This window comes from Dipodomys merriami, unplaced genomic scaffold (genome assembly GCF_024711535.1).
Source record: "Dipodomys merriami isolate MVZ:Mamm:240054 unplaced genomic scaffold, mDipMer1.0.p SCAF_68, whole genome shotgun sequence".
Lineage (NCBI taxonomy): Eukaryota > Metazoa > Chordata > Mammalia > Rodentia > Heteromyidae > Dipodomys > Dipodomys merriami.
In genome coordinates this window covers 2,391,069-2,416,014 of record NW_027206268.1, presented here as the reverse complement: position 1 = coordinate 2,416,014, position 24,946 = coordinate 2,391,069, and the positions used below count along the sequence as shown (strand labels likewise).

General features: G+C 53.0%; 2 protein-coding genes and 1 long non-coding RNA gene across 4 annotated transcripts in view; 2 read left to right on the top strand and 1 right to left on the bottom strand.

Annotated features, from left to right (window-relative positions):
* LOC138815915 (uncharacterized) overlaps positions 1-183 on the bottom strand; it is a 1,714-nt gene extending 1,531 nt beyond the window's left edge. The window contains exon 1 of the mRNA XM_070005294.1: positions 172-183. Coding sequence (XP_069861395.1) covers positions 172-183 — 12 coding nt within the window. The remainder of the gene's footprint in view (positions 1-171) is intronic.
* Amotl2 (angiomotin like 2) overlaps positions 1-15,096 on the top strand; it is a 16,592-nt gene extending 1,496 nt beyond the window's left edge. The window contains exons 2-11 of one of the 2 annotated variants that reach the window (XM_070005445.1): positions 1,236-1,388; positions 1,634-2,424; positions 4,703-5,006; positions 6,273-6,417; positions 6,659-6,751; positions 8,983-9,278; positions 10,375-10,709; positions 10,965-11,182; positions 11,706-11,888; positions 13,030-15,096. In XM_070005445.1, the coding sequence (XP_069861546.1) occupies positions 1,679-2,424; positions 4,703-5,006; positions 6,273-6,417; positions 6,659-6,751; positions 8,983-9,278; positions 10,375-10,709; positions 10,965-11,182; positions 11,706-11,888; positions 13,030-13,088 (2,379 nt within the window). In that variant the 5' untranslated portion in view covers positions 1,236-1,388; positions 1,634-1,678 and the 3' untranslated portion in view covers positions 13,089-15,096. The remainder of the gene's footprint in view (positions 1-1,235; positions 1,389-1,633; positions 2,425-4,702; positions 5,007-6,272; positions 6,418-6,658; positions 6,752-8,982; positions 9,279-10,374; positions 10,710-10,964; positions 11,183-11,705; positions 11,889-13,029) is intronic. The other variant, XM_070005444.1, reaches the window with a different exon arrangement.
* Positions 15,097-19,190: 4,094 nt separating this feature from the next.
* Positions 19,191-24,663, top strand: LOC138815897 (uncharacterized). The gene is made up of 3 exons (XR_011368521.1): positions 19,191-19,354; positions 19,512-19,621; positions 24,404-24,663. It is a non-coding gene; the product is annotated as an uncharacterized lncRNA (long non-coding RNA).
* Positions 24,664-24,946: the final 283 nt, after the last annotated feature.

Sequence of the window (24,946 nt, the reverse complement as noted above, 5' to 3'; positions counted from 1 at the left end):
ACACACACACACACACACACACACACCTTCCCGTAACACAACACCACACACACACACACACACACACACACACACACACACACACACACACACACACACACACACACACACACACACACACACACACACACACACACACACACACACACCCCCCTCCCCGTAACACCACACCGGACCTGCCATGGCCTTGCAGCGGTGTGGTATCTTGTTTGGCTTCCCCTGTATCTCATCCTCCTCCTCAGCTCCTACCAATCCTCTTATCTCTCTCCAGTTGGTCCAACTGGTGGTTACTGGTGTCAGGATGCTCCCCCCCCCCCCCCAAATAGCCAGTCTTGCAGAAAGAAGACGATCCATCAGACTTTCCTCCCCAGTCGGCTCTCTCTGTCCCTGGGTGTCAGGTGCAGTTACAGCGCGCGCGCGCTAGGTGACGGGCTACTCACCTCGGTGTATGCCCAGCCTCACAAAGCCGATGGATCGTCAGGTTGAGTCTTCAGAGGGTCATGAAGAACAAGGTGTCTCCAATCTACCTGCAGCCCTTGAGGGAAATGGAGACCCGGGGGCTGTAAAGAGGGTGTTTTAGATCTGCAGGGCTCGGAACTGGTGGGGAGGGAGCATTTTGTGCTCTGGTTCTTTTTCATCACGTGTTGTCAATAAACTGGGGTCCTGTTCACCCCTACTTAGGAACAGCTAAGCAGTTAGATCTGAGCTAGGCCTGTGCTGGAGTTCACCACATCAGACTGATGGATGGGGTGGCCGGCTGTGGAGACGGTGGTTTCTGTTAGATTGCCTCTGTCTGGTTGGCTGTCGTAGTTCTCTGGGTTTAGTGAGTCTTCATGAATATCATTGCGATGGTAGTCATTTGCCAGGGATTTATAGCTAACGGGAGCTCAAAAGTCACCGCTTCTTAATTCTCAACTACATTCTCGGCAGTACTTTTCCGGTTTAGTTGTGTGTGGGTCATGTGAACTCAGTCAGGGCTTTTTGCACCCAAGGCTACCACTTGAGTCACGTTTTTGGATTTTATTTTTGGCTGGTTTGTTGGAAATGAAGAGGCTTTTGGATTTGTCTGCCCACAGCGGCTTCAAATCTGGATCCTCCTATCTCAGCCTTCTGAATAGCCAGGCTTACAAGTGTGAGCTGCTGTGTTTGGCTTTTCCTTTTGTTTTTGTTTTGTTGGTCATGGGGCTTGAACTCAGGGCCTGAGCTTTTTTTTTTTTTTTTTTTTTTTGCTCCAGGCTAGCACTGTACCACTTGAGCCACAGCACCACTTCCAGTTTTCTTATTGGTTTCATTGGAGATGAGAAGTCTCATGGACTTTTCCTGCCTGGGCTGGCTTTGAACCTCGATCCTCAGATCTCAGCCTCCTGAGGAGCTAGGGTTATATAGTGGTGAGCCACCAGTGTTTGGCTTCCTTTTGTTTTTGTTTTATTTAAGGGGTGGGGGAAGGAACCAAGGCTCAGAAGTCTGAGTCAGCACCGGCCCCTGAGCTCAGGTGGGGTGAGACACCCACACACCCCAACCTCCATCAAAATCTTTGGGCTTTCAACCAGCGTGTGATAGAACAGTCCTTCACTTTTCCACGTGCCTCCACTGATCATCCTCTCTTTCTCTCTCTCTCTCTCTCTCTCTCCAGGTGCTCTAGGGCCAGGTGTAAGCTCATCCTTATAGGTAGTCGTATATGAGCAGCGGAAGCATGAGGACGTTAGAAGACCCCTCGGGGACCGTCCTGCACCGGCTCATCCAGGAGCAGCTGCGTTACGGCAACCTGACTGAGACCCGCACGCTGCTGGCCATTCAGCAGCAGGCCCTGAGGGGTGGGGCTGGAGCTGGCAGCTCGGGGAGCCCCCAGGCCTCCCTAGAAGTCATGGCGCCCGAGGACAACCAGGGCCTTCAGCAGGCCACCAGGCAGGAGCCCCAAGGCCAAGAGCATCAGGGTACCGAGCCCCACCTGGCAGAGAATAATCTCTATGGGCTGTGCCCACAGCCCAGCAAAGGCGAGGAGCTGCCTACCTATGAAGAGGCCAAAGCCCACTCTCAGTACTACGCGGCCCAGCAGGCTGGGCCCCGGCTGCATGCCGGGGATCGGGATCCTCGGGGTGTTCCCGGTGGGAGCCGGAGACAAGACGAGGCCCTGCGGGACCTGAGACACGGACACGTGCGCTCCCTGAGTGAAAGGCTCCTGCAGCTGTCTCTGGAGAGGAATGGTGCCCGGGCTCCCAGCCACATGAGTTCCTCCCACAGCTTCCCACAGCTGGCCCGCAGCCAACAGGGCCCAGCACTCCGGGGTCCCCCTGCGGAAGGGCCAGAACCCCGTGGGCCCCCACCTCAATACCCACACGTTGTGGTCGCCCAGGAAACCACCGCCCTCACCGACCCCAGATACCGAGCTCGAGGGAGTCCGCATTTCCAGCATGCAGAAGTCAGGTAAGGGGATTTGATCTTTTTCTTTTTGTCAGGCCGTGGGGCTTGACCTCTGGGCCTGGGCGCTGTCCCTCAGCTCTTCAGCTCAAGGCGAGTGCTCTTCTGCTTGAGCCATAGCACCACTTCCGGTTTTCTGAGTGGTTCATTGGAGATCAGAGTCTCAGGGACTTTCCTGCCCCGGCTGGCTTTGAACCGTGATCCTCAGATCTCAGCCTCCTGAGTAGCTAGGATGTCAGGCGTGAGCCACGGGACTTGATCTTTCAAGCTCTTGGCTTCCTTCCAATGTAATGTCCTAGGGTGGGGGGAGGGGAGCAGCAGAGCCTAAAGGTCATACATCTAAGATCCAAGTTGGCCAGATTTCCCATCGCACTCCACCCTTCCCCTCTCTACCCCCCCATATACACACCAGCTCCAAAGGTTGCCACATCAACTCCTCCTTTCCTGGGAAAGGTACACAGATAGCTGGAAGATAGAGGGACTCTTTTTAGCATGGTTGCTTTCACTGGGTGGTCAACCTCCACTGTCTGCTTAGCTGTGGCATTCAAGTCACGTGGATGGATACCCAGCTTGCCGTACGGTGTAATGAGACTCTTTCTGGGGAGGGGGGGGGTCTTAAGAGCGATTGCTGGGACCAGGAAGGTGGCTCAGTGGTAGAGTGCTTGCCTTGCATGCATGAGGCCCTGGGTTTGATTCCACCTAAGCAGGGCAGTGGTAGAGTGCTTGCCTTGCATGCATGAGGCCCTGGGTTTGATTCCACCTAAGCAGGGGGGAAAAAAGCCAGAAATGGCGCCGTGGCTCAGGTGGTAGAGTGCTCTCCTTGAGCTGAAAAGCTGAGGAATAGTGCCGCAGAAGGTTCTGGAATACCACCACACACACACACACACACACACACACACACACACACACACACACACACACACACACACCAACACCAACACCACCACTATCAGAGGCACCCAAGGATGGGCAAGCCTCCTTCCTCTGGCAGTTCAAGGTCGCAGTCTGGGTCTTGGCGTGCCTGCTGGGGCGTCATTTAGTCACTTACTTTCCCACCGTTTGGCCTTCTTCCCCTTGCTCTCCAGAAACAGAGTGATGAGAAATAAGTGACGTGATCTCACCGGCATGGAGGCTTGGGGTGGGGGAAAGGGGGTGTCACCTTCCCTGGGTTTTCTCCAGACACCCCCACCCCCTTATCACCCCTCTCAGCACTGGTCGAGAAGCGTTTCGGAAGCTGAGTCGCGGCTTCTTCTTTTGGACCAAGCCTGGAGTAGCAACCCTGTCAGGAAAAGATAATACGGAGTCCAGGAAGTAGACTGTAGGGTGGAACAAAAAGGGTGGGGGGGGGAAGGGTAGAACAAGGGAAAGCAAGTGTGAAAGGGAAGGAGAGGTTATTCTTCCTTGGAGCTAAGTCATACCCCCACCCCCACCCCAAGAATGCCACTTGGATCTGTGTCTGGCCTCACCGCAAGTTTCTGAAGCCACCTGGAAAATGGCCATGGCTTTTCAGGGAAGAGAGAGTTTGGACAAGCCCTGTTCTGCAACTACTCTCGGTACCAGGAATAAAATAAAACGGAGAGGAAGAGTCCCAACAAATAGGTGTAGAGGTGGACCTGGCATGATCAGGAGAGCCTTCCTGAAACCTTGCCGGGCTTAATACTTGTAGCTGGAGACCCTGACTTAGGAGAAGGAAGGCGACATGGGGCAGAGGTGTTGGTACAGAGACAGACATTTTGTCTCAGTGGTGGAACCTTAACTGGAGTCTTCGAAACATAGTTTGGGGATTGAGGCTGGAGGGAGGGGTTGGGGGTCACAGAACCTGAAATAAGAAGGAAAGAGAAAACCTAAGCGCTTGCAGACCTGGAACTGGTGGTTTGTAACAGTCACAGTGCGGCTGTTGGGGGCCTGGTAACAAATGGCCCCATGTTCCACAAGACAGTGTGTGGTCAGTCACGTTCCATGGGGCTGTCGGATCCCCAAAGCACTTCCCATTGGTAAGGAGGGTCATGGGTACATTTGTTTACTTATCTTGTCAGTCGTGGGGCTTGAACCCTGGGCCTGGGCGCTGTCCCTCAGCTCTTCAGCTCAAGGTGGGTGTTCTACCACTTGAGCCACAGCGCCACTTCTGGTTTTCTGAGTGGTTCATTGGAGATAAAAGTGTCACAGCTTTTCTTGCCCGGGCTGGCTTTGAACTGTGATCCTCAGATCTCAGTGCTCCTGAATAGCTAGGATGGCAGGCCTGAGCCATCTGTGGTTTCTCTGAGCCATTCCTCTTCTGTTCCAGGATCTTGCAGGCCCACGTGCCTCCCGTGTTCCTTCAGCAGCAGCAGTACCAGTACCTGCAGCAGCCCCACGAGCCTCCCCCACCCCCACACCCAGCCACTCTTAACCATGGCCCCTTGGGCTTCCTTAGTCCACCCGCCGCAGAAGGGTCCGCCGGTGCTCAGGCCGCCTCGGCCACCCCGGGCAGTGCCCACCTGGCCCAGATGGAGGCTCTTCTGAGGGAAAACGCCAGGCTGCAGCGGGACAATGAGAGGCTGCAGAGGGAGCTGGAGAGTTCTGCGGAGAAAGCAGGCCGCATTGAGAAGGTAAAACCTTGTAAAGCGGGGATTGCCTTTGGCTGGGAGGGTGGCTCAGTGGTAGAGCGCTTGCCTCGCACGTATGAGGCTCTGGGTTCGATTCCTTGGGACCACCTAAGCAGAAAAAGCCGGAAGTGGCGCTGTGGCTCAAGAGGTAGAGTGCTGGCCTTGAGCTGAAGAGCTGAGGGACAGCACCCGGGCCCAGAGTTCAAGACCCACGACTGACCCAAAATAAAAGGGGGGGGCAGCCTTGGGGGTGATGGGCAGTGCACGGGGCGGAGTGGGGAATAAGAGGGTGGCAGAGAAGCCGGAAAGCCTATATATCTGGCTGGATTTTGTACCATCCTTCTTGCCTGCCCCCCACCCCCTCCCCAGTCTGCTTTATCCCTCCTCCCAAGTTGATTCTAGACAACTGGCGAACAGCTGAGAGACCTCCAGGCCAGCAGCAGGAGCAGTTGCTGTTTAGTGGCAGTTAGAAAGAGCTCATTCACCAGCTAGCACCTTCACCCTGCAAAGGCCCCCTCCTCCCAGAGACACCTCCCACAGAGAGCCCTTTGTGTCCCCCCACACAACAGCCAGTCTGTTCCTAGGCCAACTCTGGCCAGAGAGAAAGCTCCTCCCTTTTTTGAGGAGGGCGGGTATTGAGGAGGGAATGACTTGTTGGCATGCCAAGCCAGCTAGAAGCACGTGCGGGACCTGTGGCTGCCAAGCGGGAGGGGGAGCTGTAGATCTCTCTGTAGAGGACTATGTCTTGGGGGGATGTGTGTGTGTGTGGAGCGAATGCTCCTGGCCGGGCATTAGTAGATGCTTTATACACACACCCTTCCCATGATTGGCCTCAGGTGTTCAACCTAGATGCCACCGCCTGGAACGTGCCCGACTCCTGGTCCTTTGTACCTCTTGATTTCTCACTAGCTGCCAGCTAGAAGTAGTAGCATGCCTCTTTCTGGACACAGGAAATAGGAAATCTCTGGCTAGTCTCCCTAGAGCAGCCATTTGGAGGGTTCCTGTCTTTAAATTCAGTAAGGGTCCAGTCCTGTTTGAGCCACAGCACCACTTCTAGTTTTCTGGTGGTTCATGGAAGATCAGAGTCTCACAGGGCTGGCTCTGAACCACGATCCTCAGATCTCAGCCTCCTGAGTGGCTAGGATGACAGGCGTGAGCCACCTGGCACCCGGCTTTTTGTTTCTTTTTCATCCTCTTTCTTCTGCTGAGAAGTGGCAGCCCTGCCTAGAATCCTTCCCTTTCTCCAACTTGTTTCTCTGCCCCTTGCAGCTCGAGAACGAAATCCAGCGGCTGTCTGAGGCTCATGAGAGCCTGACCCGGGCCTCTTCCAAACGCGAAGCCCTGGAGAAAACCATGCGGAATAAGATGGACAGTGAAATGAGAAGGCTTCAGGACTTCAACCGCGATCTGAGAGGTGAGAGCCGCATGTGCGGGTCCGGGGAGCCTGGGGAATCATCTGGAGAGGTTTGGAGTCTCCAGGCTAGAGGAGATTCAGAACGTAAGCCACATACTGATCCAGAGGCCAGAATGTGCTGGTCTCCTCTGTGTTTTGTGAGATCGACTCCCCAAGCCCGGCTCAAAACGTGCTAAGCTCACAGACAGCGCCCCCCCCCCTTTACTAATAAAACATCTTTTCCTTCTTCATTTGGAAATAGAGAGGTTAGAATCTGCAAACCGCCATTTGGCGAGCAAGACTCAAGAAGCCCAAGCCGGCAGTCAGGACATGGTGGCCAAGCTGCTTGCTCAAAGTGAGTAGAAAGAAGTCCAGCAGTGGGCGGAAATGGGACCACTGTGACCCCTCTGGATGGGGAGATCTGCCCCCCCTCTCCTTGCAAAGGGGGTACAGGTTTACACTAAATGGTTACAGTCTAAAGGAAAGGGTTGGGGACGCTCTCCTGTCAAGACTGGAGTACTGGCATCGGTGAAGACTAGTGTATTCACTAGTCTTTTTTGTTGTTGGTTGAGGAGCTTGAACTCGGGGCCTGGATGCTATTCCTCAGCTCTTCAGGTCATGGTGAGCACTCTACCACCTGAGCCACAGTGCCACTTCCGGTTTTCTGGTGGTTCATTGGAGATAAGAGTCTCACGGACTTGCCTTGCCCGGGCTGGCGTTGAACCGTGATCCTCAGATCTCAGCCTCCTGAATAGCTAGGATGACGGGCGTGAGCCACCGGCTTCTTGTTCTTGAAGCCAAACCGGGCATTGGGCTGGTGGGAGCAGACCCTAGCAGTGGCCTGGAGAGAGCAGGAGAGAGGGATAATAAGCCGAAGGCAGGAGCTGGCTTCTCTCCTGCTATTGTGGGTGGGGGGTGTAATGTGTGGCCGGTGAAGGGGTATCCAGAAGTGGGAGAGCAACTTCTTCCCAAGGAGAAACTCAGTCCTGATCACAAGCTTCAGGCAAGGAATGGGAGTCAAAGCACTTCACAAGACGGGTAGATTGGGGGAGAAGTAAGTTAGTCTGTACTTGAGGGATTGGGGGTGGGCTTGAGATATCAAGTGGCTGACGGGTCTCTGGATGAGGGGTGGGAGTGAGGGAAGAAAAGAGGGTTGATGTGTTTGAGAGTCTGGAAAGAAGAGGCTGCTGGGAGGGGAAACCCGACTGGAGGAGGCCTGGCTCTGAGTCAGTTTGCAGAGCTTAGTTCAGTGAAAAAAAGGAAGTCTTGGGGGACGGGGGGGGGGGGGGGGGGCTGGTTTCTGGATGCCTGTGGAAGGGGAGCTGGGGGGGGGAGGGGAGTCGGCATTTCCGCTCCCCGGGGAGCTAGCTAGCTAGCTAGCACCAAGCTGTTCTTGGCTTCTCCTTGGAGCCATTAATCTCCAGCCACGGATGATCTGAGTGCCTGACATTCTAGGGCTGCCAGGCTGTTCTGCTCTGGGCCTGGCACACACACACACACACACACACACACACACACACACACACACACACACACACACACACACACACACACACACACACACACACACACACACACACACACACACACACACACACACACACACCACACCCCACTGCCCTCTGGCCCCTCCTGGGGCTGGAACTTGGAGGTGAGGTGGAGGATCCCCCCCCCCACGCCACCTTTCCTTCTATGAAGCATCTTGTAGCCCCCCCCCCTCCAGGAATGCGTAGTTGCTTGGAAACCCTCCCCACCCCCTTGGTGTTAGAAGTGATACAAGGCTACAGGAAGTTTCTAGAACAGAAGGCTGGGTCCACTGGCTCTACCACCCAAGGAGCTAAAGAAACCCAAGTAGCTACACTTAACTGCATAACAGCTAGCTCTGTAAGCCAGATATCTCAGGCTGATTCCTCCTCCTCTCCCTCTCCTCCTCCTCTCCCTCTCCTCTTCCTCCTCTCCTGCTCCTCTACTACTTCCACACTTCTTCTTCCTCCCTCTTCCTCCTCTTTCTCTTCTCCTCCCCCCCCTCCTCCTCCTCATCTTGCAGTCAGATAGCACTATCACAAATCCCACCCTGACCCCCTGGCTCAGGCCTACCTTCCTTGGGAAGCTGGCTCACCAGCTTTGCCCCCATTGGACAATAGATGGTTGGTTTTTTGGTGTGTGTGTGTGTGTGTTTCTTTTTTCCTTCCATTGGGCTGCAGTTGGCATTTCTCTAGAAACCTGGGCATTCAGATCTGGGTCCCCAAACCATAGAAGGAACAGGATACGGCTTGGGCCTGCAAAACGAGCCCCAGAGTCCACTTTGGGGGAACCCACCACGGTGGCCAGTGGCCTCACATCACCACAACCAAGCATAGACTGGGACCTGGGACGTCAGAGCAGAACCATGTAGTGTGGGTCCATGTGGCAGCCCCATTCACCTCCTAAACCTCTGCCCTTCCTTCTCCCCCCTCACCCCCCCCCCACATAAGATGAAGGCCAACCTGGAGGAACTGGGAGAAGGGAGTTCGGTGGTCCAGCAGGTATAGGATTAGCAAGCAGGATCGCCATCACTGACTGAGCCCCTTGCGTTCCCCCCCGCAGGCTACGAACAGCAGCAGGAGCAGGAAAAGCTGGAGCGGGAGATGGCCCTGCTGCGCAGCGCCATCGAGGACCAGCGGCGGCGGGCGGAGCTGCTGGAGCAGGCGCTGGGCAACGCTCAGGGCCGGGCTGCCCGAGCCGAGGAAGAACTGCGGAAGAAGCAGGCCTACGTGGAGAAGGTGGAGCGGCTGCAGCAGGCCCTGGGGCAGCTGCAGGCTGCCTGCGAGAAGCGGGAGCAGCTGGAGCTGCGTCTGCGCACGCGCCTGGAGCAGGAGCTCAAGGCCCTGCGAGCGCAGCAGGTGAGGCCTGGGCAGGTGGCAGAGCTGGGGGGAGATTTTGAGGATGTCCACAGAGACAAGGTGTAATGATCATTATTATTATTAAAGTGTTGTTGTTGCTGCTGCTCTTGGGGCTTGACCTCTGGGCCTGGGAGCTGTCCCTGAGCTCTTCAGCTCAAGGCGAGCGCTCTACCACTTGAGCCACAGCACCACTTTCAGTTTTCTGGTGGTATATGGGAGATCAGACTCTCATGGACTTTCCTGCCTGGGCTGGCTTTGAACTGTGATCCTTAGATCTCAGCCTCCTGAGTAGCTAGGATGATAGGCGTGAGCCACCGGTGCCAGACAAGGTATAATGATGGATCGCACTCCATTCACAGTTTGGAGAATCATTTTTTTTTTTTTTTTTTTTTTGTCGGTCGTGGGGCTTGAACTCTGGGCCTGGACGCTGTCCCTCAGCTCTTCAGCTCAAGGCGAGCGCTCTACCACTTGAGCTACAGCGCCACTTCCGGTTTTCTGGTGGTTTATTGGAGATAGGAGTCTCACAGTCTCTCCTGCCCGGGCTGGCTTTGAACCGCGATCCTCAGATCTCAGCCTCCTGAGTAGCTAGGATTACAGGCGTGAGCCACCGGCGCCCAGCTTGGAGAATCATTTTTGTGGTCCCCTGTGTGTGTTTGTGTCTGCCCACAGGATTCAAAGGAAGGCTGTTAGGATCCATGCTGTCCACTCTTGCTGTGTGTGTGTGTGTGTGTGTGTGTGTGTGTGTGTGTGTGTGTGTGTGTGTTCTGAACATGGTGTATAAGTGAGCGTCGTTATGTGAGATCAAAGACCAGTGGGCCACCCTTGTATTTTTTGGTCGGTGGTGGGGCTTGAATTCTGAGCCTGGGCGTTGTCCATCAGCTCTTCAGCTCAAGGCGAGTGCTTTACCACTTGAGCCACAGCGCCAAACCACTAAGTGGTTTATTGGAGAGAAGAGTCTCACAGACTTTCCTGCCCAGGCTGGCTTTGAACCACGATCCTCAGATCTCAGCCTCCTGAGTAGCTAGGGTGACAGGCGTGAGCCACGGGTGCCTGGCTCAGTGGACTTCCTTTGACCAGGGTATTCTTTGCTCTGCAGAGACAGACAAGCACTACCACCCCTGGTGGTGTCAGTGGCAGCGGGGGCGGCGGAGGCAGCCATGGTGGATCCCAAGAGCTCAGTGCCCTGCGACTGTCCGAACAACTGAGGGAGAAGGAGGAGCAGATCCTGGCGCTGGAGGCCGACATGACGAAGTGGGAGCAGAAGTATTTGGAGGAGCGGGCCATGAGGCAGTTTGCTATGGACGCAGCCGCCACGGCGGCCGCCCAGCGGGACACCACGCTCATCCGCCACTCCCCTCAGCCCTCACCCAGCAGCAGCTTCAACGAGGGTCTGCTCTCGGGTGGCCACCGGCACCAGGAGATGGAAAGCAGGTTTGGCGCCCGTCCTTCATTCCTGATCAACAGCTCGGGAGACTGTGGCTTAGGGAGCCATTGGGTACCATCTGGGTTAGGGCTGTGATTCCTCCCTGGAGCTCTGCCCTTTCCTGAGCTGAGACAGGGCTGCCGTGATGTCTCAGCAAGGCCCCTGGTCTCATCCTGGGAAAGGGCGGAGGGTTCTCACCTGCGTGTCGGGGGGCGGTGCCCCATGGGTAGGGCTGAGCCTATGGGCATGGCTCTCTCCCTCAGGTTGAAGGTCCTCCACGCCCAGATCTTGGAGAAGGACGCCGTCATCAAAGTCCTCCAGCAGCGCTCCAGGAAAGACCCCGGCAAGACCACACAAGGGTCCCTGCGGCCTGCCAAGTCGGTGCCATCTATCTTCGCAGCAGCAGCGGCGGCGGCGGGAACTCAAGGCTGGCAAGGACCTGAGTCCGTCAGTGAGCACCTGTCAGCCCGGCTGACGGGAGGTAAGAGGAGGAAGGAAGCTGGGGAAGGGATAAAGAGAACAATGTCTTAGGAGCTGGGAAGGTGGCTCAGTGGTAGAGCGCTTGCCTTGCATGCCTGAGGCCCTGGGTTCGATTCCTCAGCACCATGTAAGCAAAAAGAAAAAAGCCGGAAGTGGCGCTGTGGCTCAAGTGGTAGAGCGCTAGCCTTGAGCTGAAGAGCTGAGGGACAGCGTCCAGATCCGAAACTCCCTGGGCCAAGTATGCCTTCTAGACCAGCCCTGGTGTCTCCTCCTAAGCAAGGACCCCTGAGCTAAGAGTTATGTACAAAGAGGGAGCCCGCCATTCGAGACATTCGGGGACCAATCCGACCTGATAGGTACTCCTACCTGAAATCAGTTAGCCTTGGTGTCTTATTGGAGTTGAAAAATCAAGAGCCACCCATGATGTCCATTAGGCCCCGGTTCACTTTCCAGGGGAGCTCTTGATTGGGGAATCGCATCTTGTAAGCCATGTTGTAACCACCGACTTCCTCTCTTTCCCGCAGACAGAGCACCACCCATGGAAGAACCAGTCGCCACAGCCACCCCTGCCACTCACACCAAACATGGGAGCCGAGACGGCAGCACCCAGACCAACGGCCTGCCGGACAGCATCCCCCCCACCTGCCTGGCTCCAGAACCCAGTAGCTTCTCGGGGTGCAGCAATAGCCAGAGGACAGCTTCTCTAGGTAAGCCATTCACTTTCCCCGGCCCGTGTACCGGGGAGCGGGGGGACTGGAGTATAAAGAGGAACACCAAGACCCTATCTCCCCGGATCCTTCATGTGGTCATTGTCTACCTACTATGGTGGGGGGTGCTGAATAGGGGAGAGCTACAAAGATGCACACCTCTGAATACGAGGCCGGTGTGAAGCACCAGGACAGTTGTCGGAAGCCCTTGGTGAAGGTCAGGCTACATGGAAGGCCCCAGCTCTCCTCCTCCACCGTTTTTCCTCACATACGCAATTGCCAGCCTAAAATTTAAAGCTGCCGGGTGCCTATCAGGCGAGCTTACTCAGGAGGCTGAGATCTGAGGATCGCAGTTCAAAGCCAGCCCAGGCAGGAAAGTCCCTGAGACTCTTACCTCCAATAAACCACTCAGAAAACCGAAAGTGGCGCTGTGGCTCAAATGGTAGAGCGCCCGCCTGGAGCTGGAGAGCTCAGGGACAGCGCCCAGGCCCAGAGTTCAAGCCCCACGACCGACAGAAGAAAAAAAAATCTGATACTGATGCAAGTTACCCTGATGATGCTGTTATTTTGAGAGACTGTTTTTTAAAAGTCCAGGAAGGAGAAACTTGAGAAGAAGGCTCCCCACCTCTTTCTTTTTTTTTCCTTTCTTTTTTAGCTTCCCTTTCACATTTAGCCTTTGCATATTTGCCTGTGTCTCATGATCTCAGAAAACCACAGGCATGAGAGGAATTCTGCAGCCTTGGGGGGCGGGGGGAGGAGAAGGCTGGAGTGGGGCTGGGAGAGCTCTATACAGCTCTTTCAAGCCCTCCAACCAGTTCAGAGTCCTGAACAAATGCATCTTCCACACTGGAGCTTAGTAGTCTGGGTCAAGAATCGAGAGGGAGCCAGGCACCGGTGGCTCAAGCCTGTCATCCTAGCTACTCAGGAGCCTGAGATCTGAGGATCACAGTTCAAAGCCAGCCCGGGCAGGAAAGTCCGTGAGACTCTGATCTCCAATGAACCACTCAGAAAACTGGAAGTGGTGCCATGGCTCAAGCGGTAGAGCACTCACCTTGAGCTGAGGGAGAGTGCCCAGGTCCAGAGTTCAAATGAGCTAAGATCAAGCAATGCTGTTAACACCTCGGTCCTTGTCTCTCTCCAGACTCCGTAGCCTCATCCCGAGTCCAGGACCTGTCAGACATGGTGGAGATTCTGATCTGAAAGGAAGGAGGAGGGGTTTCTTGAGGACCCCGAATCATGCCCTCATCACTGCCATTCTCCGCCATTCCAGCCGCCCCCACCTCCAACTGCTGGCTTCTCCTCCACTTTTCCTCGGCCGTGGACTGTCCCAATCCTGGGAGCTCAGGGAGAGGAATGTTGTTGGGCAGAGAGGAGCTGAGCAAGCTCAGCACTCTGGAAGACTCCTCTCCGTTAGGCCATCTTCTCCCGGCGCCTAGGAAGAAGGAAGATGTGGCTTTCACCAGCTGGATGGTTGAAAGGAGTTGAGTTGAGGCCTCTCCTGCCCTGCCGGTTCATCAATAGAGAGAGAACGAGGGGAATGTGTTCGTCTGGAAAGCCAATTCCCAAGACTGGCACCAGCCAACCTCACCCACTGTTCAGTTCCTTGTGGCTTTCTTGGGATCGCTGGGACTTGAATCTATTTTGAAGACTGTTTCGAAGGCGTGAGTGTTGCAGACATCACTGCCCTTCACTTGGTGTGGTGTACGGGGGACCGTGTGTAGTCGTAGTTTGTATATAGTTCCCTTTTCTCCGGGAACAGAAGATTGAAGCATGCTGGTTCAGATTCATGTCCCTGGGCTGTGTGGCCCAGCCCTGCTGTCACAGTTCTGGAAACTTTCTTTCTCACTGGATTCCCAGTCAACTTCTCCTCCTCCTCTTCCTCGAATGTTTGGCCCATGAATTTTGATGCTGGCTAATTCTTGAGATAGGAGCTGCTTTTCTCCTCCATGTGGAGCCCTAGTTAACGAGGTGACTTGGCATCACCAGCCTCTCTCCATGTGACTCCACAGGTCCTGTCTTCTGGGACATCCTGTTGATTGGGTGATACACTGAGCCAGATGAAATGAGCCACCATACAACGGGCCATCTGGGAGCCTGGGGGGTTCCTTACCCAGCACCAGTTCTGAAGAAACGGGACTTTGTGGTTTTTGTGCTGTTGAAAATTATTTGTCAGTGAGCTTACAAGACGTGGTCCAAAATAGTCTTTCTAAGAGTGGAACCTCACCGGGCACCAGTGGCTCACACCTGTCATCCTAGCAACTCAGGAGCCTGAGATCTGAGGATCACGGTTCAAAGCCAGCCGGAGCAGGAAACTCGGAGAGACTCTGATCTCCAATCAACCACTCAGAAAACCGGAAGTGGCACTGTGGATCAAGTGGTAGAATGCTGAAGAGCTGAGGGACAGCGCCCAGGCCCAGAGTTCAAGCCCCACGGCTGACCAAAAAAATGGCACCCACGAGGCTGGCTCCTCAAGCTACCCTAGCCCAGGCTGATGCAGAGACGTAAACACTGGGAATGAGGAAGGTGGTATCCACGTGACAGCCTCTCATTTTCAGCAGCAGTGACTTTTTACTTCACATCATAAAATCCCCCACTTCAGTCCCAAGAGCAATCGGCGGGTTTTGTTGTTGTTTTTAACCAGTTTTTGTCTTAATTGTGGCTGTTGTTTCTTTTGGATTTTCATGTTTGTGTTTATTTTTTCTCTTTTACTGTTTTTAAGTTCTGTCTGTGCTGTTCTATTCTGACGGTTTCTTAAGTTTTCCTTTTTAAAATATTTGCATTTGCTGGACAACTGCATAATTTTTTTTTTTGTAAAAAAAAAATTCCTCTACCCCTGTTTGAAGCTGAAAAAAAAAAACAACTACATTTGGTTCATGTGCATTGTTTACAAAAACCAAAAGAAGAAGAAAAAACAGGAGGGAAAAAAAAGGCAAAAATATTGTGAAAGGAAAAAAAAAGCAACTTAATATATTTTGGATTAATATTTGGTATTTCTTTTAAAGTATTTGTGTGTGTGTGTGTGTGTGTGTGTGTGTGCTGTGAACATTTTCTGCCAAAGATCATGATGTGTGTCTGTATGTTTTTAAGTTATCATGAATATTTAAAATGTAAACATGGCCGTTTTTGTTAATGCTACCCTGAACCAGGACTGCTGCTGCAGTCCACTGGGTATAACAGTATTTTAATTAAAAAAAAATTACAAATGGTGTCTCTTTTTTTTTTATTTAAGAGCAGATATATCTATCTATAGATAGATAGATAGATAGATAGATATACAGGGTGTCCTCAAACCTTCCAATATTCTTGGCCTCCCAAAATGCTGGGATTGCAAACATCTAAACCACCAAGCCCGACTACACCCACCATTACTTGTAATCACCAATCAATGTGACACTATTGTCTTCGTGTGGGTAGTGGAATAGTTTGTCCTGAGGAAAGGAAAGAGGCTGGGAAGGTGGCTCAGTGGTAGAGTGCTTGCATGCATGAGGTCCTGGGTTCGATTCCTCAGCACCATGTAAACAGAAAAGGCCAGAAGTGGCACTGTGGCTCTAGTGGTAGAGTGCTCGCTTTGAGCTGAAGAGCTGAGGCACAGCGCCCAGGCCCAGATCTTAGGCCTCATGACTGACAAGAAAAAAAAAACAAAACTGTTCCTGTCTAGGCTGGCTCTGAACAGTGATCTTCTGATCTCAGCCTCCTGAGTAGCTAGGATTACAGGTGTGAGCCACTGGTGCCTGGCTTGGATGCCATTCTTTTTTTTTTTTCTTGTCCATCCTGGGGCTTGAACTCAGGCCCCAGGCACTGTCCTGAGCTGCTTTTGCTCAAGGCTGGAGCTCTACCACTTTAAGCCACAGCACCACTTCTGGTTTTTGTTATACATATGGTACTGAGGAATCAAACCCAGGGCTTCATGCATGCTAGGTGAACGCTCTACCAGTAAGCCACCTTCCCAGCCCAGTGGATCCCATTCTTTGACCTCCTTCCTTTCCTGAAGCTCAGGAAAAGTATATTGCTCCAAACAAATAAAACAAGAATGCCATCCTCCGTCTTTGCTTTGGCATTCCCAGCGGGGATGTGGACAAACAGGTTATGGAACGTGTGACAGCAAGCTACTCTCCCCAGAATTGTCCTCCGGGCAGGGGTGGGTACCGGACAGCCGTGTTGATGCATAACCAAGCTGAGATTCTGGAGTCCTCTGGCCAGACTGCATGCCCGTAAGAATGGAGTGGAGCAGGTGCAGGAATTCAGAACATTCAAGGACTTTTTCCAGCAACTTTGCAGGAGACAGGGAGCTCACCCACCCTCCAGTCTTGCCTCTGGCCACCCCCACCAAGCCCTCAACTGAGGTTTCAGCTGCATGGATGAGTCCCTCACCAGAGACCCCAAGCCTGGAGGCAGTCTGAATAATGGGACACCTGCTCCCTTCTCCCACCTGGTGTCCAAAACAAACGACAGTGACCGGCAGAGAGTTCTAAAGAATGGCTTACAAAGAGATTCCCAAAGCTGGGCGCCCATGGCTCACAGCTGTCATCCTAGCTACTCAAGAGGCTGAGATCTGAGGATCACGGTTCAAAGCCAGCCCGGGGAGGGAAGTCCGTCAGACTCTGGTCTCAAATGAACCACTCAGAAAACCGGAAGTGGCGCTGTGGCTCAAGTGGTAGAACGCTTGCTTTGAGTTTGAAGAGCTAAGGGACAGCGCCCAGGCCCTGGGTTCAAGACCCATGACCGACAAAAAAAGAGAGAGATTCCCATTCAGCTCTGCCTGTCCCCTGCTACCCACCCCCCACACTATGTCCCACAAGACCCTCTCTCTCCCCAGAACCTAGACCAAGGACTGTTTAATGAAAACATTCTGTGGATGTAGTAAATATGTCAAGTTTATGTTTGTATATGCCTTTGGCACAGATGGGGGGGTGGGGCAGTGGAATCAAGAAATTGACCCCAATGTATCCAGCACGTGTATGAGTCTGCAGGTGTACCAGAGAAAGATAGCAGGAGCAACCACATTTTTCCTGGTGCACCCGTGGAATTATTTTGTGTGGGGCACAGGGTGTAGGTGTGTGTGTCTTGTGGGGCTTGAACTCTGGGCCTGGGCGCTGTCCCTCAGCTCTTCGGCTCAAGGTGAGCGCTCTACCACTTGAGCCACACAGCGCCACTTCCAACTTTTTCTGCTTATGTGGTGCTGAGGAATGGAACCCAGGGCCCCATGCATGCAAGCAAGGCAAGCGCTCTACCACTGAGCCACCTTCCCAGCTCCTGTGGGATTCTTTAGCCAACCTCCCCGCCCCCATGCCTCCCAGTGAGGTGATCTCAGAGAAGGGGTAGAATGGGCCACTCCTTGTGCACTTTGAAGTGCAGCTTCTGAAAATGGTACAAATGCAAGCTGGGAAAGGTTGGGCAGGTCCCGGCGAGGGAGGTGTTCCTGTCCCAGGTGCATCAGCACCTGTAGAGGGGTAAGGCCCAGGCTGGACTCTTTGGAGGCCAAGTTCCTCTCTGAGGAGTCAAGCCTCACCCGCCTGCTCTGCCCTACCCCAGCGCTACCATCACCAACAGGGCTGGGGATGTGGCTCGAAGGTGTGACACACTGCCCTCCCCCCTCCCCCCTTACCCCCCCTCCCCACCATCCATGGAGCTTGGCTCAGGAGCTATGAGCAACTGCCCTAGATCCTCTCCTGTCTTCACCTCCTAGTTAATCATTGCTAACTTACCTCCCATGACAGGTTACAAGGTCGGTGAGCTTGTAAAATGTTGCCAAGACAGGGTCAGTTAATTGGGGCCTAAAACCACCCAGAGATAACCAAAGCCACTCCGCTACCCCCCGCAAAACCCCAGCTGTTTGCAGGGTCATTGTCTTGACTCCAATACAGGTGAGGAACTTGGTTAGAAGGCAAAGTCCCAGATCAATGCCTCCTAGACTCGACAGGCCTGGGTGTAACAGAGATACTAAGTGTCACAACCGAGCTCCCCGTCCGAGGTATTCACATTCCATATGATTCAGCCTTTGGGCATGTGCAAGCCAGTGGTATTTCACAAAGCTAGCAGTCACATCCACATGTCCTCACCAAAGGCCCTACCACCTGATCTGCTTCAATCATCTCCCTCAGAGGATTCAACAGGCCAATACGATGAACTTCGCTTTCCACCCACCCTAAGCTCACAGTGTCTGCTTCAAACTATTCCAGAGCACAGCAGGATTGGCAGGTGTATGTCCCGTTTGGGGAGGCCTGGACCTCATATAATCGGGGGGAAGTCTTTGTAAGACAAAGAGTGCAGTATGATCTAGAGCTTTGGAAAAGCCTTGTCCCAGTGCATATCCGGGCACATGGCTTCAGGATCTTGACAAGTAAATCTGCATGGGGCACTGGGTGCTGTGTCCCGTCAGGGATGGTGCTCTAGGAGGAGCCCATAATTTGTTTTTTTTTTTTTTTTTTTTGGTCAGTTGTGGGGCCTCAACTCAGGGCCTGGGTGCTGTCCCTCAGCTCAAAGCTAGTGCTCTACCACTGGAGCCACAGCGCCACTTCCGGCTTATGTGGTGCTGAGGAATCGAACCCAGGGCCTCATGCATGTGAGGTGAGCATTCTACCACTGAGCCACCTTCCCAGCCTTTGGATTTATTCTTGTCTCTTCCAGGTGAGGCCCTGGAGCTGGAGGGAGATGGAGGACAACGAAGTGTTTCATCTTGGAGAAATACCACAAAAGAGGATGTCCCCACAGGAGCTTGGACAGTAGAGCTGTCCAATGGGGCCAGGATTCAGACCTGTGGTTGGCCCTTTTTTTGCACCCTGACCTCTGGCCTCCAGCCACCAGAGTAGCCACTCCACCGTAATGTAACAGGGGCCACGCGATTGTAATAGGGACACACATTTCCTCTGCACACTCTCAGAACCTATCGGCTTTTGAACCGTGTGGCAATCTGTCCTCAGATAAATGGCTTTGACGAGTGCAAAGGCTCCTACCTGGGACGCATTCCAAAGGTGTTGGGCAAGCACCTGGCTCATTTCCCTGTTCGGATTTGTGTCTTGCATCAGTCTGGCCTTCTTTTCCAGCTTCTAGAAGCCCCGCCCAGCTTCTCCTCTGCCCCAGCTGCTTGCTCAACCCGTGCGCTGTGGAAACACATTGCCTCTGCAGCCAAAATACCCGAATACTCCGTGCTTGCAGAGTGACTAACTGCTACAAGCCTCAGCCAAGATAGTGGCTGAAGACTACAGGAACCCTTTTAGCTTAAAAAGAGAGGGAACATGGCGGCGGGGAAGGTGGCTCAGTGGTAGAGTGCTTGCCTTGCATGCCTGAGGCCCTGGGTTCCATTCCTCAGCACCATAGAAACAGAAAAGGCTGGAAGTGGTGCTGTGGCTCAAGTGGTAGAGCACTCACCTTGACAGCGCCCAGACTCAGAGTTCAAGCCCCACGACTGACCAAAAATAAAATAAAGGAAGCCACAGACATCATGACCTTCTTCATTTATCCTAGAGGTTAGTTCCCTTTCCCTCTCTCTCCACACATGGCCCTGAACAAGGCCTGAACAGTAGCCACTGGGGTTACTTTTTTATGAGTGACCCCCCCCCAGCCCCCTGCAATTCCCTCCTTCTTGGCCAATCCCCAGTATTGCTTTTTTTTTTTTTTTTCCAGGAAACGGGAGGGGAAGAAAGGGACTCAATGGACAGAGTCTTCTAGTCAGAGCAGGAGAAGCTGAGCCCGAGGGCCTAAGCCAAGCCAAGAGCGGTGGATGAACAGGTGCGGTGAGTGTGCAAAAGCCCAGAACCAGCCCTGCTGCATTGCATGGCAGGCCCCTGAGTCAGGGCCTAGACACTGATGGCGGCCATGGGTTCCCACCAGCCCCAGCTGTGGGAATAGCAGGTGGAACCAGAACTCCCTCTACCCGCAGCAAGAGAGCCGCTCCTGTCTGGCTGTGCCAACCTCAGGCTCCCTCTGGGAGTAGGCCAGAGAAGGGGCAGGGCAGAAGAATTGATGAGGGCATGAGTTCCCAGCCATCCTGGATGGTACTTGGGTCTGAAGGACCAGTTACAGGGGCTCAGTCAAGAGAGAGCTCAAGGATCAGAGCCAGACAGAGACACAGCCGTGTTATTTTCGGGAGCCATTCTCCCTTTTTTTCCTCTCTTAGAAGGAGAAACCCCGCAATGGGAGGAAGTGGGAGGAAGCTGAGGCTATTTCTCCAGGAAACGGGGTGGTTTGTCTTTCTACAACCTTGCAGCCCCGTGAGAAAGACTCTGGCCTAGGCACCTGCCCACATTGCTCGGGTCAGGCAACCTGGTCCCTGTGTCCAGGGAGTGAGCGTTGGGTGAGCAACAGGCAATGAGTGGAAACTCAAAAAAGTCCCAGTCTAAAGGGGAGGAGTGGGAAATACACAGAGGGAAGAAGGGGGAAGAAGGGGGAAGGAAGCATTTGCTAAGCAGGTCACTTCATCAATCCTTTTCTGTGTGTAGGTCATTTGTGGGATAGCACCTCGCTTTTTATGACTGTGCTGGCCTGAACTACATGCAATCTTTGAGTCGGCTGTGGGGCTTGAACTCTGGGCCTGGGTGCTGTCCCTCAGCTCTTCAGCTCAAGGCGGGTGCTCTACCACTTGAACAGTGCCACTTCCGCTTTTCGGAGTGGGTTATTGGAGATCAGAGTCTCATGGCGTTTCCTGCCTGGGCTGGCTTTGAACCACGATCCTCAGATCTCAGTCTCCTGAGTAGCTAGGGTGACAGGCGTGAGCCACTGGTGCCCGGCTCACGCTGGCTTTGACTCTGCCAGTAAGAACTGTGCAGTCCTAACACAAAGGCCATGGGACAGAGACACCTGCAGAGGGAAAGTGGGCATGGCTTCCCAGAGGAGCTGTCAGGACAAAGGTCCTGCCTGCCAGCTCTTAGAATGCAGCAGGAATTCCTCCTAATCTCCTCCACACCAGCCTTATCACAGCAAGGCAGTGAGTCTATCAAGAGTGCATTTGTTGCCCTGCTAGCCAAGCCTAAAGAGCTAGCCTTGGCTTTTCCCTCCCAGGAATCATAGCCTCGGAGTTCCCAGCATGCTTCACGTTCCTTTCCACTTGGTGTGGCTTTCTCTGGAACAGCTGCCACCCTTCCAATAATGAAGCTTCTCCGGGTGGGTCAGGCTTTCAAGCCCCACCAAGGCCACCTTGGTCAGTTCTTGTTGTATACCGTCAGCTTTTGTGTACACGACTCCCTTTGTCTGGAATATTCTCTCCCCTTCTCTCTCCAGCCCCTTGGTCATGACAGGTTCTTTGGGCCCCTCCAGAGCAAACATAAATGACACCTCTAAGAGAAGAGTTCTCTGACTACCCCAGATTGAGGGAGGCCAACCCTGTTTTACGATCTTATTGCATCTTGGTAAAACTCTCTGCTGTGGTCACTAGAGAAGTATTTGCAATGACTCTCCCTTACTGAGGAATGTCACTTCATGAATGCAGAAGGAATGAGGAAATAACAAAGTCACAATAGAACTGCTAGGGCTCTCTGAAGGCCAAATCCACCCACAGATCTTAAACTTACTGGGTAAAAGTTTAAGAAACAGGCGCGAAGTCTCGAACACACTCTCCCTAAATCAATTTTTGTGGGAGAAATCCAGCTACTTCTTCACCGAATGACCAAAATTCATAGCGCCGGTAATAAAAACAGAATGACAAGCCCCGTGTGCCTGTAGCTCCTGCCCCATAATCCTACTCAGGAGACTGAGATCTGAGGGTGGAGGTTCAAAGCCAGTCTGGGCAAGAAAAGTCTGAGAGACAGTTATCTCCGATAAATACCCTCCCCATCCATCCCCCCAGATAAAGCCAGAAGTGGAGCTGTGACTCAAGCAGACTAGTGCTAGCTTTGAGCACAAAAGCATCTAGGCCCTGAGTTGGAACAGCAGGATTAGCACAGGAAGAAGGAGAAGGAGGAGGAGGAGGAGGAGGAGGAGAGGAGGAGGAGGAGGAAGGGAAAAACAAAAGGTCATCATGGATACGGTATGTGACACACTGGAAGAGCTTACGCCATTTGTGTGGTATCCTTCTCCCATTAGATTGAAGCATGACCTCAATCTAATCATGACCAAACCTCAGATAAACCCCAAAATGTGGAGGGACATTCTATAAAATAACTAACCAACACTCTTAAAAAGTCTAAAGGGGTGTTTGTTTGTTTGTTTTTATCATGGGGCTTGAACTCTGGGCCTGGGCGCTGTCCCTCAGCTCTTCAGCTCGAGCACTCTACCACTTGAGCCACAGTGTCACTTCTGGCTTTTTCTGCTTATGTGGTATGAGGAATTGAACCCAAGGCCTCATGCATGCAAGGCAAGCACTCTACCACTGAGCTACTTTCCCAGCCCATGAGTCTTAAGATTCTTTGAGACAAAGAAAGATTAAGGGCTTGTCATAGATTGGAGGAAACTAAGGTCATATGACCACCATCCAAAGAAGAATTTGGACTTGAATAACTATTATCTTCTGTGTGTGTGTGCCAGTCTTGGGGCTTGAACTCAGGGCTTGAGCATTGCCAGTTATGGGTCTTGAACTTGGCCTGGATGCTGTCCCTCAGCTCTTCAGCTCAAGGGGAGCGCTCTACCACTTAAGCCACAGAGCCACTGCCAGTTTTCTAGTGGTTTATTATAAATAAGAGTCTCATGGACTTTCTTGCCCAGGCTGACTTTGAACTGTGATCCTTAGATCTCAGCCTCCTGAGTAGCTCGGATGACAGGTGTGAGCCGCTGGTGCCCGGCTGGAGATAAGAGTCTTAAAGGAACTTTCCTGACCAAGCTGGCTCCGAATCTTGATCCTCAGATCTCAGCTTTCTGAGAAGCTAGGATTTACAGGCATGAGCCACCAGCTCCCAGCTAACCATCTGCTTGTGAGAGAGACAATCCAGTCTACAACAATTAGGAACCATCCTGTATCCATTTACTACTACTGTGTGACACACCACTTCAAAACGTGGCGGCCTACGACAGCCAATGTATTTGCTCCCAATTCCATGGATCGAGCATTAGAGTTGGACTGCAGTCTACTGGCAGCTTTACTTGAAGATCCATGATGGCCTGATTATATGTCTGATTTCTTGGAGCTGTGTACAGTCAGTATTCCAGCCAATCTTGGCTGGGATGCCACATATAGCACCACACAGATTCTCTGGCTCTAGAAGACCAGGGCTGACATGGGTACACGTAGCTCAGGAGATCCAAAGAGGGTAAGAGAAAAAGCTGCATACAAGGCCTGCTAAGGACTGAGCCAGTGCATACTAGTGGCTCAAAGCAAGTTATAGACAAGCCCAGATCTTTGTGGGAGAAGCCCCTCAGAGTCAGGTTGCAAAGGGGGCAAGTGGATAGGGATGGGAGGAGATACTAGAAATATCCTCTCAAACCATCTACCATAGAGTTCAAGTTCTGGGAGAGGAAGATGAGCAGCTCCTTGAAAGCCAACTAGGAAGCATTGGGAGTTTAAAGCAAAGCTGCAGAAGAAATCGGGAGTTCCCTGGGAGCTAGCAGAAGAAGGAAGGCCATTTGTCCAGGTCAAAGGCTTTCTCTGGGACTCGGAAGGTGGCTCAGTGGTAGAGTGGCTTTGCCTTGCATGCATGAGGCCCTGAGTTCAATTCCTCAGCACCCTATAAGTAGAAAAAGCCAGAAGTGGTGCTGTGGCTCAAGTGGTAGAGTGCTTGCCTTGAGCTGAAGGGCTGAGGGACAGCGCCCAGGCCCAGAGTTCAAGCCACACGACTGACAAAAAAAGATAATACTAGTCAAAATTAAAATAAAAATTGTAAAAAGGGATTTCTCTTTTCTGGATCATGACTTCCAGATTCTTCCATGTTTCAGGCTAAGATGGTCATTACAGGCTAATATAATCATCGTTTGTTCCCAAAGCAAGGATGGTTTAATCTCAGGCTCTCCAAACAAGCAGCTAGATTTTGTCTGCAGTAAGGGTGGAGGCAAGCACGTTTTCCAAGAGCGGGTGCAGAAATGGGAGTTAACCCTTAGCACAGTCTCTATTCCCTCCCCACAGCCAAGTACTTGCCCTTTTCTCTAGTGACTACTCAGGACTTGTCTAGCTGCCCACATTTACAGGGGAGGAACACCACTCCCAAGGGAGGTATCTCATACCACAGGAGATTGAATGAAATCCTGGCCGCCTCATTCACTGAGAGTAATGGCCTTGAGATTGCTTCATAAACCCTGAACAAATCAACCCTGTTAGCCAAAATTCCTTATCTGTGAAATGGGGCTTTTGTAAGAACCAATGAAGGACTGGGCGCCCGTGGCTCACGCCTGTCATCCTAGCTATTCAGGAGGCTGAGATCTGAGGATCACAGTTCAAAGCCAACCCCCGGGGAAGGAAAGTTAGTGAGACTCTTCTCTCCAGTGAAGCACCAGAAAACCGCAAGTGGCGCTGTGGCTCAAGGAGTAGAGAGCTGGTCTTGAACTGAAGAGCTGAGGGACAGCACGCTGGCCCTGAGTTCAAGCCCCACGATTGACAAAGAAAAAGATACTCTTTGAGGTTCACAAGGCTACACACTGAGCTATTTCTTTGGCAGGTCTGACCTTCCTTCTCCACCGTGACCCACAGGAGAACCAAGAGTCATCGGGGACAGGAATGATCAAGTGGTGCTTGGCAGCTCCAGCTTTAGAACAGCAGATGCCCTGGCCATGAGAGGGACCCCTGCCCAGGCTTGCCCAAACCCCAAAAATCACAGGCATGGGAGGACACACCATCACTCAGCCTTGAGCCGCTCCCAGAATGGAATCCGCTTTAGAAGCACATTTGTTTCCCAAGATGCTTGGACATCTTCTCCACCCTGCCTGGTCCTCCCAGCTCTGGCTTCCCGTTGGGCTAGTCCAGCCAAGCAAGGAGGCCCTGCCCTCTCCCGTACCTCCGTCAACACTTCTGTCCATCTTGCCCCAAGCCTGGCTCCTCATCAGCTATCCCAGGCACCCCAGTCCCCGTTGGCTGTCGGGCAGTCTGCGCTAGGCTGGGCTTCTGAGGTGTGTCCTGTCTCATCCTTGTCACCACCTGCCCAGATTATATCATCGCTCCCCCCCCCCTCCCTTCGCCTCCCTGAACAACTTGAGCACAAGGA